The 13,600-nt window shown below is 34.2% G+C and overlaps 1 protein-coding gene across 1 annotated transcript in view; it reads right to left on the bottom strand.

Moving 5' to 3' along the window:
* Positions 1-9,870: 9,870 nt before the first annotated feature.
* The window catches only part of LOC140434535 (uncharacterized), a 102,748-nt gene continuing 99,018 nt past the window's right edge, over positions 9,871-13,600 (bottom strand). Inside the window, exon 21 of the mRNA XM_072522874.1 lies at positions 9,871-10,227. Coding sequence (XP_072378975.1) covers positions 9,948-10,227 — 280 coding nt within the window. The 3' untranslated portion in view covers positions 9,871-9,947. The remainder of the gene's footprint in view (positions 10,228-13,600) is intronic.

Here is a 13,600-nt window from a genome sequence, read left to right as displayed (position 1 = left end):
TGATTACCAAATAACCGCACCAAAATATTTTCTTTTGGCGTAATAGTTTTTCACAAAGCATCGAAGTCTCTCTTGCAATAAAATTAACAGCTCTTTGAATGATTTGAAAGACATCTAAAGTAGAAGACTGTATTTGTATATTTTTTTAAACCTGATATCAAAATATACCCTTTTGATAATTTGTATTAATATTACTCATAATATTATCTTTATTTGTCTCCTCCTGTTTGTAGTTTTAATCCGTGTCAGTCACCGATGTTTCGTTTGGGCGGATGATGAAGAAACACCGCACAGTAGGGCGAAAACGCCAAAAAACGCATAAAAATGATATTTTATATTCAAACAATTATCGATTAGTAAATTTGCATAGGACCTAAATTTTAGGAAATTGAAACTTAACTTAACTCCAATACAAAGCTAACGGTAGCCTTTAGACGTCGAAGAACCATGAGTGCGGGAATTTGAAAAAAATTTTAAACAAATAGTAAAAGTATATAAATTTCTCTCGTGTCAAGTGATAGTAATAAAAGGAAGAAAGTGAATAATACAATATTAAAACCGAAAATCGATTTTTATTAGCTTCGAAAACCTAGGGAATTCAAGATTTTTTTTCCAAAACACTACAAAGAAAATGGCCTTTTCTATACTCTTTAAAATAAATATTAATTAGTTATTAAGGTTCTGAACAAAGATCCTGAAATGGAAATAGCAAAGTAAATCTGCGAACTTTAAACCCCGAGCCGCAACAAATCGAAAAACTCGCTTATTAGAGAGAGAGAGAGAGAGAGAGAGAGAGAGAAATTTGTTTTGAAAATTAGTTTACTTTTATAAAACACAACATAGTATAGTACAAACAAGGTAGAAGATACATTAAAATACTAATTATAAAATTTCCATAATTAAAAAAAAATATAATGTTTATATATCAATTAGCGCAACTGTCCACTTACTAGTGCAAATAAACGATTTTTTAATTAATCTAGAAGAGGGAATTGGAACTTGAATAATATAATTAAGACGAGTGTTATATTATAAGGAGAATCTGTCCAAATATTCCGTTTATGTTTTTAAAAAATTAAGCACCTCAATTCAACGATATACATGCAATTAAGTGTCAAGATACAATGTTTATGGAACAGAGGCCTGCATGGTGTACCAAACTTGACCTTGCCTAAATATCTGAGCGCTCTCTTTTGTAGCATAAAATTTCTACTGAAATGATGAAGAGACCAGCTACCCCAAAAGGCAATACCGTATCTCTTATTTACCCGATATCTTTTTGCTTAAACATACAGTATGTTGCTCAAATTTAAGTTTATTATCAATACAAAGACCTAAAAATTTGTTTACAGTGTCAGAGCAAATGCCTTCATTGCCCAGAGTATTGTTGTTTAGATCATTCTTAAAAGAAATTATTTTGTTTTTAAAAAATTAAATATCAAATGATTAGCTTTGCACCACTCTAAGATTTTTAGCATATCACTACTAATAATCTTGTTCAGTACCTTAGAGTGCTTGTTTTGCCATAAAATTGTGGTGGCATCTGCAAATATAGTAAACAGGCCATTAATGTCGAAGTTAGTTAGGTCGATAAAAAATATCAAGAAAAAGATAGGACCCAAGACAGGGCCTTGAGGTACTCCACAATTAATAAAGATATTACTAGAGTAGCGCTGATTGATTGATACAAACTGGCATCTGTCTTCCAAGTATGAACTGAACCACTTTAGAGCATTGCCTCTAAAATCATATCTTTCCAGTTTATTAAGAAGTATTTGGTGATTGACAGAGTGTCGTGTAAACGAACAAACGAGGGATGGAAGATCATAATCCTTTAGTTCTTTACTCCATAGTGATATTGGGGGCTATTATGTATCGTTAGGTAAATAATTTAATAAATAAGTCATAAAACGCATATTTAAATGTACAGAGTGATTCACGCAAGCCTAGCATAGTCCGTAAGCTTTATTTTTAATAGAACACCCTGTATATTTTGATATTTTTAAAAGCTGCTAACAAACTGATCTCAACTAACTTAATATTGTAGGATCTATAAACTCGGTTCGCTATTCCCAGTCCGAACTGTCTAGTGCATTTAGTAATTATTTTTTTGCGAAGTTAGTTACTTTTTGACAGACTAAAAGTGGCTGGAAATTACTATACAACCAAGCACACGTACTCACAGCCAATATTAATAGTAAACAAACTAAATAGTAAATAAAATAGAACTTTGCACTATATAATAAATGGTTATGTTAAATTATAACGACTAAAATATATTTTTTAAATATATACTACCCAAAATTTGATGAGTTTAGTATACACTTCCACTATTTAGAATAATTCTTCTTTTTCAAAGAAAGAAGTCTGCAATAGTAGGATACTTGAGCTATTAATACTGAAAAGTAGGAATTGTTGTGTTGTAGGTTTCCGACAATGAATCTGTCAAAATATGCCCGAGCTAAGCGAATGGAGTTTACAAATAATACTGGATGAAACTTTGTAATTAGGGGAACACGGGACGCAATGGCACGTCTTATTTTGATGCTTTGGCTAGTCAACAAGTTTTTGTTAACACCAAAAAGAAACAATTTACCAACAAAAATAATAATATATAATACAATAAAATAATACAATAAAACTTTAGAAAAAATCAAGATAGTTGACAATTTTACTTTATACGCAAAGTAGTTCACTTTTCCCATTCCACTCCATGTACGGAGGAGAACTGGATTTAATTTTTTAATAGCTTTTAATGTATACAGTCATAAGAAAAGCATGTGTGTTTTATGTCACGGAAAAAAAAATAATTTTTTTATGGCAGCCATCAGTAAAATCCGATGTCTCATATGGGCGGCATTGGGTCTTAAGATAATCAAAAATTCTCAAAAGCAATTTGTGTTTTATGAGAAACATGACCATGATTTTTTATAAATACATGGGAAATAAATACACAACATTAGCCATACCATTTACTAAGCAATAAAAAATGTAAAAAAATAATGGGTAGATAATGTACTGGTGTCAGTTTATTCACAACGTTGACGCTGTTTCAGTTTTCTTGTAGGCAGAGGAACACCTGACATTAGAAAATCTGATTCTACATGGTACAGTTTGAAGCAGTTTCTTTTTTCTTAGAGGCAGAGGAACACCTGGCATGTAAAGCACATGATTCTAGCTGAGTTATCTGCATATCCTGGCGTTCGGCATCTATTCTGTTTGACTGGTGTTGGGATTTCTGGAAAATGTAAAGTATGTTTTTTTACGGAGCAGGTCTGGAGGATGGGATACGTTGCGTTTCTTTCGAGGAGGGGGCACGTAACCGTGTTGGCATTGTAGACCTACAAGAGGCCTGTTGACTACAAAGAATCTCTCTTGTATTTTGCACTATCTTGCACACTTATCGACAGGTTTTGAGCCCTCTCAGTTTGACATTAAAACAAAGGTATTGTTATCAAAGCATTTTACAACAGACACTTGCCCATCTGATCTCATACTATTATTAATTACCCCCCTAGCTTGTTTTTTCAAATCAGTATCACTTCTTAGCTTGGAGTGTTTGCGTATTCTTACTTGTTTCCAAGTGCTAGTACCTGTAGCTTCTCTTTAGGAATATATTAAATCTAAAATATGTTCAGAATTAAAATATCTATCCATATAAACTGAAACCCAGGAGGAAACCTACTCAGAAGCTTCAATACAGCCTCACTACCAACATCTAGAAGTTTGAAACGTTTATCATCAACTATAGGCTCATATTTTCCCTGGTAAAGAAATACTTCAGTGGCAGTCCATCTGGTATAGCTACGACAAAATTTTTCAACCCACATGTATTGGGCTTTGTTTTAATTACTTATTTGACTGGGCAATGCCCCAAGAAAGAAATCGTTTGTGCGTCTATAGTCCCTACTTGAGGTTTTGGATTCAACAAACCACCTTTTTCAACTGACCTGATCAGTGGTTCTACTTTCCAAAAACTTGTTGTTGATCTTTTCTTAATCCGTTACGTCACCATCATACACAACCTTCAGATATTCAAAAATATTTATCCCTTGGTATGAGGTTACTTACACATTCTACTTTGATTTTGCGGCGCCAATACATCCTAATCCGAGAATATCCCATAAAAAACATCATCAAACTTGCTGAATAAATTTTTTTACATCTTCCACACCATTCAAACGAACTTTTCCAGTTTTTTCCAAATACGTTCTGTTTGACTGATCTATAATAACTCTTACAAATATACTTGCTAACATATGCATGAGATAGAAGATTTACATAATTTATTTCTAAAGAAGTATTATCTGGTGTTAGAAATCATGGTTTAAAATCTGAGTTCTTTCCAGAAGTATCTTTCACTGCTACTCACGGCTTGTACAAATTTAGCCGGAAGGAACGGTTGCCATTTTTTCTTCTCCTTCATTGCCGTCTGTTGCGGATGAATGAACTAAAACACACTCCAGCAAGTACTGCTACCTCTGCTTTTCCAATGAACTGCTTTTCAGGGCTGCCAACCTAGACTGACATTCCACCAAAAATTCCCAAACGAGGTATGTTTTATGTCGCCTATAGACGACGCTGGGACTAAGGAGATTAAAAATATAATTAGTGATAAATAACTTATTACTATTACCCCTAACATAATTTTTAATTGACACATGATTCACAAATGAAAACTGATTTATCATCCTTGTTATCTACGTCTGCACAAGAATTATGTGTCAAGTATATCACAATGAGCATGCTACCCATCCTTTATGGAAGTTGAATAAAAGTTGGGGTAGTATAAATACTGAGCATTATTTTCAGTGTCACGGGAATCGGAGTTCCTTTCTTTGCCTCTTCTTTCTAATCAGCTTCTCTTTATAAATTTTTTGTCGCTTTTAAATTATTAGCCATACTGGGTTTCAAATTATCATCTATTTAAACATCTATTAATGCAGATAAAAGAAATCTTCTCCTGAAGCTTCCCGTTGCTGTTTTAATTATAGTTAAATTAATAAATGCAAAAACGGTGCAATCTGAAATAAAGTTACTACTTTTCCAAAATTTGATCTTAACCATTATCGCACTCTTCATAATAAACACTAATAGGCTTCATCAGTAAAACGTCTAAAGGCTAAAGACGATACGAATACCTTTAGATGAAATGGATAGAAAATGCAACAAAACCATTGAAATTCACAAGTACGTTATAAATACCACCTTCGCTTCGCAGTGAACAATGTTACCAGTTAAAGAACTACCCATCGGAGCGTAGCTTACTACCAAACAGCGTAGATGGCAACATAACATACCCCTGAAAAAATACAAATCTCATTCTGCCTCGCCGGTTCATTCCGCCCTGTGTTCCTCTGTAAAGTGTGAAAACCAAAATTCAGCTTGTTCGTATGATTTTAAGAGGTCAAATCCCTGACGACTGGACCAAGGCTATATTTTTCTCCTCACAATGCATCGATGGCGGACACCAGTCACTTCGTCTGTAAGGGAACTAGAGTGTATACAAAACAGGTACAGTCTGTTTCGGACGTCATACAGATAGCAAAAAGTTTCCCATAGAACGTAGAATTAGACAGGTTAATACTATCTCTCAGAAATTGTTTACAGCTATGCTCCAATATACATAATATGTTCAAGCGAAAAGAAAGAGCGGATAGGAATTAATATAAACAGAGAGAATGCCTAGGATTCGCCGAGGACATCGTGTGGATATATCATAACGTTGATAAAGGTTAAAAAACAGTAAATACACACTAGGAAGCGTCAAAAACAAGTGGTATTAAAATTAATAACTCAAAGAACAAAATTTGTAATAAGCGAAAAAATTAAAATTGAAGGTCATAGATCATAGCGTCAACTAAGTAAACGTGAATCCACATATGCTCCGAATACCGTCTCAAACTCCGTCGCGTTCTTAATTGTGGACGGAGTCATGCACCGCGACGTGTACACCGTACCTCGACGCGTCAACGACGTACATCGAAGAGTTCCACTGGCTGGCTGTCGGTAAAATGCCTTCGCATCAAAAGAAACGTGAGCGCGACTATGTACACCGTAAATTCATGTCTGGACTCGCTTGCTAATCTTCTACCGAATTTCCAGTCATTTCAGTCTATTATTTTGAAGGTGTTTCAAAATTAAGTGTATCAAAATGGAATGGACGGAAGAGAATAGTTTACTGTTAATAGAAAATTATCGGGAAAAAGAGATATTATGGGATACAAATAATCCCAGATATTATAACAAAATAAAAAAAACGAGGCGCGGGAAGAGATTGCTGCTAAAATGGAAATAACAGCGGATGAGTGTAGACAAAAATGACAAATCTTCTATCTGGTTTACGGAGAGAAAAAGGAAAAATCAAAAAAGTAAAGGCACAGGAACAGGTGAGTGGTTCATTAATTTTCAAAGATGTAATTTTTTTGGTTAGAATTGATTTAATATGTAAAGCTATAATGGTATTACAAAATGGGGTAGTGTCGTTAAAAATCAAATTTAGTTCTCTATATACTAACAAAAGACATGGTAAAGATAAGAGGAAACATGTACATAAACTACTATAGATTCTTACTTTTTTCAGTAACTAAAGTTTCAAATTCAAATTGAATCTTCAGTAGGTACCTATTAAATAACATTCACTTTATCTTTTTTTTATTTTACAGGTCGATCAAAACTGTACGAGAGTAGCTGGTTTGCTTACAAGAGCATGATTTTTCTTTTGGATAGGGATAAAGTTAGAAATACTCAGAATACTGTAAGTATTCTTTATGTTTCTTGTTTTTATAAAGTCATTAAAATAGTTCACGCGTATTTGTCTTGCCATGAAATTCTACCTTCTTTCTGGAAGAAATTTGCTAATTCATCTCGAATCACTTTAGCATCGGTAGGGGATTTCCTTGGTATGTTTCTCAAAGGTAGAAGGGACGACACAGGATCATTAGTTACCATTCTATATGCTCCTTCCACAACGTTTCCATCTTTTTCGGTATCAAATGTTCCTTTCGGGGTATACAACGGGCAGAAGGTTGAGCTTTTACGTAGAAAATTATGTAAATGAGCTATTGTCATTACTATGAGCGCAGCTTTTTCGGGACTTAATGACATAGGCTTTCGAAGTATTCTGAATATTGCTGAAGCAATACCAAATACATTCTTCACTCGCGATAACCTATAATTAAAGATTCTCTGAACCGACCCTTTATTATGAATGTCAGAAAATGATTTCATTAGCCTTTCGCTTAAAGCAAATGCCTCATCAGCAACGACAAAATACGTAATTTCGCGTTGTCTTTCAGTCAAGGGTTCTGCTTCAGGCAAACTCAAAAAATTATTTTGCAAGTTATTGTACAAAGAACAATTCTTGAATATTCCACCATCAGAAATTCGTCCTTGACCACCAGAGTCAACATAGAGAAAATTATAATTAGCATCAACCAATGCAAGCAAGACTATACTGAATGTTGATTTCTAATTAAAGTATTCGCTGCCCGTATTCATTGGTCATTGTAATATCACATGTTTACCATCCAGGGCCCCTAGGCAATGAGGAAAATTCCAAGTATCATTATACAGTTTAGCCACGTTTAACCATTTTTCGGATGTTATCGGTATCTGCAAAAGATAATTCGTGGAAGCAACTTATACAATTTTTTTTAGATAGAGACAATAGGTGAAGTAAATGAGAATTTGGGAGAAGATAATCTTGATATTCCTAAAGATATAATAGAAGCAAAAGAGACTCAGGACACTTTAGAAAGTCAACAGACTGTGACAGCTCAGGAAACTGTTCAAAGAAGACCAGATAAATTCGCTACTCTAGCCCATATATAGATTGTAGTAAATATGCAATTTTTGGGAAGCTAGTGGCGTCCAAACTAAAAAAGTATTCCAATGCTACAGCGTCAATTGTCCAAGAAAAATAATGGCTGTTTTATTTCAAGCAGACAGAGGAACCTTTGAACAACAAATACAAAGCCCTACTCCCTCAGTACATTCTAACAATTCTTCTATATCTATATATACCAATCCAATACCTCAGTCATCTGAATCCCAATTTTCACCGCAATCTTTCCAAACGACCCCATATTCCACTTCAACATATATAGAGTCCCAAGCCAATGGTTCCAATACAATTTCCCCAACTATATTCTCTATAGGTATGCCCAGTTTGGACTTGAAATAAATTAGTACTAAACATAATTAGAAATAAAATTCAAATAACAAGTGAGACGTATAATTACCTGAATGTTTTTTTTTTCAACCCTTCGACTATAGCTCCACATACTTCCGGAATTATTACACTTATAGATTGTTTCGAGATCTTAAAAAGTGTAGTAAACTAGTGAAAGAATCTCCAGTCGCCAAAAAACGGATCGTGACAGCTAACGGTCCTTGAACAGAGATAGATTTTCTCCATTTTGTGTCTTTTTGACCTATTTGTGGACCTACTAATGTGATCAAAAATTCAACGTCGGAAGGATGTCCTTGTGAAATTTTTATATAATCCACTGATCGACTGAAATTTCAAATCCAAAAGTAAGTGATTGCCAACATATTTCTCCATACTTTTATAAATTTGTGTTTGCCATCACCTTCTTTCACGAGTATTTTTTGTTTTATTAACTGAATAATGCATAAGAATGTAGGTGCTGCAGAAACCTCCATCTTGCAGATGCGGATTCAACTCAATTACTGATGGAACGCCAAAATGTTTGGTACGGAGTACGGAACGGTGTTCGATTCGTTAACTTATTTCAATGACGTCGCGAACTTCTGTTGATCGCGTCGCTGTACGCGACGGGGTTCGAGACGATATTCGGAGCATATATGGACCCACCTTAACAGCTTAAAAATTTCTAGGGCATAAGATTTGCTTACGACGAAACAATCAGACAACTGAAATACGAAGAAGCATTTAAGTCTTACATAGGCTGGCAAATTGAACATGTTCTAAGTCCAATATTTCAGTATGTTTAAAACGAAAGGTGTTTAACCAATGCGTTCTACTATTTTTCACATATGGTCCATAAGCACTAACTCTGACGAAAAAAGCAATAAATAAAATATAAGTTACACAACACGCGATGAAGAATAATTACTATTTAAATGGGAATAAGCCACAATTAAAGGTTAAAATACGTTTATTGACGTTTCAATTTCCACTTCGGAAATCGTTCTCAAAATACAAACATTAGTATTATAAATAAGACAGAGAAATGTTTACCACCATAAACGCTAATCTCAATAATAATGTTTGTATTTTGAGAACGATTTCCGAAGTGGAAATATTTTAACCTTTAATTGTGGCTTATTCCCATTTAAATAGTAATTAATTTAAAATGCCACAAGAAAATAGCTTCAGAACAATATTAAGAAACGCGATGAAGAGATCAATATTTGGCATTAGAGATAAAGTACCAATCCTGGTTTTAAGAAGAGGAGTTATGGATGGAGTTGAAAAATAGCCACGACAAAATAGAGTTGGGCCAGATGTGTTGCCAGATTGATGGTCGACAGATGGATTAAAAGATTCTGGAATAACGACTAAGACAACAGCATCACAAGACAAGATGGAAATAAGTGGAAAAGTTTATCGCAAACCTACATTCAGCAGTGGACAACTATAGGCTGAGTTATGATGATAATGAAAACTATTAAAATTAAGTTGGAAAAATTAAATGTAAGGAAAATCGCTACGAAAACAAACTTAATACATTTATTAACCGTAATTTAAAAAATTAAAGAGAGAGTAATGGAATATACAGAAAAGAATATTTACTCAGAAGCATATAATGGTTAAAAAACGTAGAAATATCATCAAACTAACGTTTCTCAGGTGCTTGAATAAGAAGTAAAAGATTATTAGGTGAAAAAAACAATTAAGTTAATTAACGTAATTTTTTTAGGTTCAAAACCAAGTTGACATCACAAAAACAATAACATTTTTAATTAATTGGTTTTAAATCGGCAACTTCCACTTCGTAAATATAAAAGTCTCCACCTCTTAACGTCAAAGTTAGTACATGAAGTAATCTGTTGAGGGTTGTCATTCTTAGAATATACGCAACTCCAGTTCCTTGCAGAAACATCGGACTGCCTCGACAACTCGAATCAAACATGAAGTATTCCGATTCTCTTAGTTTGCCAAAAGCTACTTGTCTTTTACTTTGTTGTCTTGTCACAAATATTATGCCGCAACGGTTGCTAAAATTATTGAAGAAGTACCTGAAAAGTAATAAACATTTTTTTAGTTTCAAATGTTTGGCTGTTTTAGAGTAAATTTTACATTTATGTCCCGGTCAAATGTCATTCGGTATTCTGTCCTCTCCTGGTAATTTTCTTTTTTTTTAATTTCCTTACAGATTCCTTTACTTAAATAAAGAAATTCTAAATAGACTAACTATAAGAAAACTATATAGAACAATTAAAATAAGAAAAACCAGTAATTTGGGACATTTGCTACACAACTAAAGTTATATTGTTATATATATATATATATATATATATATATATATATATATATATATATATACTACACTCCTTAATTGATTATTAAGGGTAAAATAGAAAGGTATTGAAAAAAAAATTGTCCTGACTGCGCCATATTTGAAAACTGGACGGGACTAGACTTTAGAATAGACTAGAATTTATGCACACAACTGAAGACAGAGAAATGTTTGCCACCATAAACGCTAATCTCAAATGATAGAGACGGCACGTGGAGAAGAAGAATGAAAACGCCCTCTAAGAAATGTAGAGCTATAAAAACAAAGGTTGCTAGCCTCTCTGGAGAACGTGGTGTAACAGTAAGAACCTCAACTTACTGAGCTTCAAGAATATCAGTAGTCGTCACTTTAAATCCTGATTTAATGAAAATTTTTATTTAAAAAAGTCTCTCCTATATCAGATTTGTACTCTTTCGAGGTGTCGAAGTTATTCGGATATAATAAGCGATTTTTGTAAATATAATTTAGCCGACTGCTCGTAACAAGGCAATTACTCAACATACATACAACAAGATACACAATGTTCAATAAATCAGTTGCCTGTAGTGCGACTAAGTACCTCATTTGACTATGTATATGTTTGAGTTTCAGCGTATGGTACCAGATATGGTATGTTTTCCAGAGAAACTCGTGGATATCGGGTAAGTTTTATATATCATTTGTAATAGGAGAAGATTAAGACCTTACTTTATTTTAAGTAAGGAAAGGAAGGGTAATATTGCGCTGTGGGTAATTAAACGCAGGCTAAAAATATGTACAATGGATCGCACAAATGTAAATCCAATGTAATGAAATGTAATCAAATGTACGGTGTTAGGGAAAGCTGGCAACTATTTAGAAATAATCGGCTGTCTGCTCAATAGACATAGTTGCACGTGGTAGATAAAAGTTGAAGTTCAAAGTTTTTCCTATAATTTTGTGCTCTTCTAAAATAAAAAAGGTACTTAAGTAATAATTTTAAAACAAAGTAAGATACGTAAGTACAGATAATTTTGCCCATGCTTGTATGAAATTTGTCCATATTAGGTTTAAATTTGATTTTTCATTATTGAAGGAATGGTTAGAAAACAAAATCAAGGTCGATGGGTAGCAAGATAGAGCAAAGATGAACGATATTGTCGCTCATTTGTTTTAATGATAACTTTTTTGTAAACTTTTTCCTGGGTTTTGGTAAAGAAAATAAACGTTGGATGGTATTGATAACTACAGATGATTACCGTTTAACTATTTTTGTTTTATTTTTACCAAATATTAGGCAAAAACATTTAAAAAAAAAAGTGAACATATTCACATTTATTGATAATGTTTCCTTTTTATTTCAGATGGTAAGAAACTACAGACGAAAGACCCAACGACAATTCGGGTCAATTGAGCAGCTTAATAACGCTATAGCTGCAATTAATACTTGTGCCAAAATACGTATAGCCGCTAGAAATTTTAATATTTCGGAGTCAATAATACGTGATCATTCAAGGGCAAGAGATTTTGAAAATCGAGCTTCGGCTATAGCTGACTGCATGGAAAGATAGAAAGAGTTAGCAGATCACATAATAAAATTGGAAAATTTTTTTTATGGAGTTACGCCTTGGGAGTTGAGATGAATAGCTTCTGATTTCGCAGAAGCTAATCATTTAAAACACAGATTCTAAGGCTAAGACAACTTTTAAAACGGGATCCTCTATTAAGTCTTTGTCAGCCATAAGGCACTAGCGTAAACCTTATATCTTCATTAAATGCTAAAGCTGTTAGAATTTTTTTAAGATTATGCCAAAAGATGACAAAAACGAGTGGGTGTTGGTACTTTAACCGTACGTGAACGGACAATTACCATAATATATGCTGCTAGTGCTTCTGCCCCTTTAAAGTGGATCCATATTCCATCTAAGTGGATATTAGTGCCCCATTAAAAGGGATCAGATGTGGAATGCAATGGCAGAACTTTCAATTCCAAAAAAACTTATCCAGCTTGTTCAGTTATGTGCGAATAGCTGTAGATCCAGAGTACGGATAGGTAAGAAACTCTCAGAATCTCAGAATAGGGCAAAATGTGACAATAGACCATATAACAATCACTGCAGATAACGATATCGCGGAAGAGATTAAAGGAAGAATTCAGGCAGCAAACAGATGTATGTATAGCCTCCACAATACTATTAAATCTAAAAGCCTAACACGAACATCAAAGATTAGAATATATAAAACGGTGATTAGACCCGTGCTCATATATAGGTGTGAGACGTGGATCCTGACCAAAGAAACTGAAAGAAAACTTAGATGTTTTGAGAGGAAAATCCTCAGAAGAATCTTTGGGCCTTATCACGACATTAATAGCAACCAATACCGAATGAGAACAAATGCTGAGGTCAAGCAGATATATAGAGCGAGCGATATAGTCCAAAAGATTAAATCCCAACGTCTTAGATGGGCTGGCCATGTCCATAGACTCCCTGATAACCACCTTGCCAAATTAATATAGGAGGAAGCCCCCACAGGAAGAAGACCCTTAGGACGTCCACGAATGCGATGGAGAGACAATATATGGTCAGATCTAAGAACAATGGGGCTGCCCACTGACCCAACTATTATGGACGACCGTTCAAGATGGAAGCAAGTTGTGCAGTCAGCCAAAACCCACCCCAGGTTGTAGTGCTACGAGAAGAAGAAGAAGAAGTGCTTCTGTGTCCTACGTCCCCCAATGAGCATTTATCCTACGAAACGGTTATTTCTACATTTAGAGAGAGATGGTCCAATAGAATGTGCATCTTTAGACAAGGGATGGTCAAACGATTTGTTGTTCTTGAAATGACTTAAGCATTTCCAAAACTATTTGGGAACTATATAAAATCAACTGATGCCGATTCAATTTTTACTGGTATTAGACAAACGTTCGAAAAATGGATTTGTCGAACAGTATCACAATCCCTCTGTAGCAAGTTAAGTAAACATCGTATGCGATGAATTTGGGACAAACAAGGAACTTTGGTATCGCTGCATTGGGTGTGGAGTATGGGCATATGCAGCTTATGGTGGTTGGAAGTCAGCTGAAAGTTTTCAATGCGATGGGTGCAAAGAAAGTATTAAGAAAGCAGAAG

This window comes from Diabrotica undecimpunctata, chromosome 2 (genome assembly GCF_040954645.1).
Source record: "Diabrotica undecimpunctata isolate CICGRU chromosome 2, icDiaUnde3, whole genome shotgun sequence".
Lineage (NCBI taxonomy): Eukaryota > Metazoa > Arthropoda > Insecta > Coleoptera > Chrysomelidae > Diabrotica > Diabrotica undecimpunctata.
Note: the sequence above shows the minus strand (reverse complement) of the source record. Positions and strands in the feature narration are given on the sequence as shown.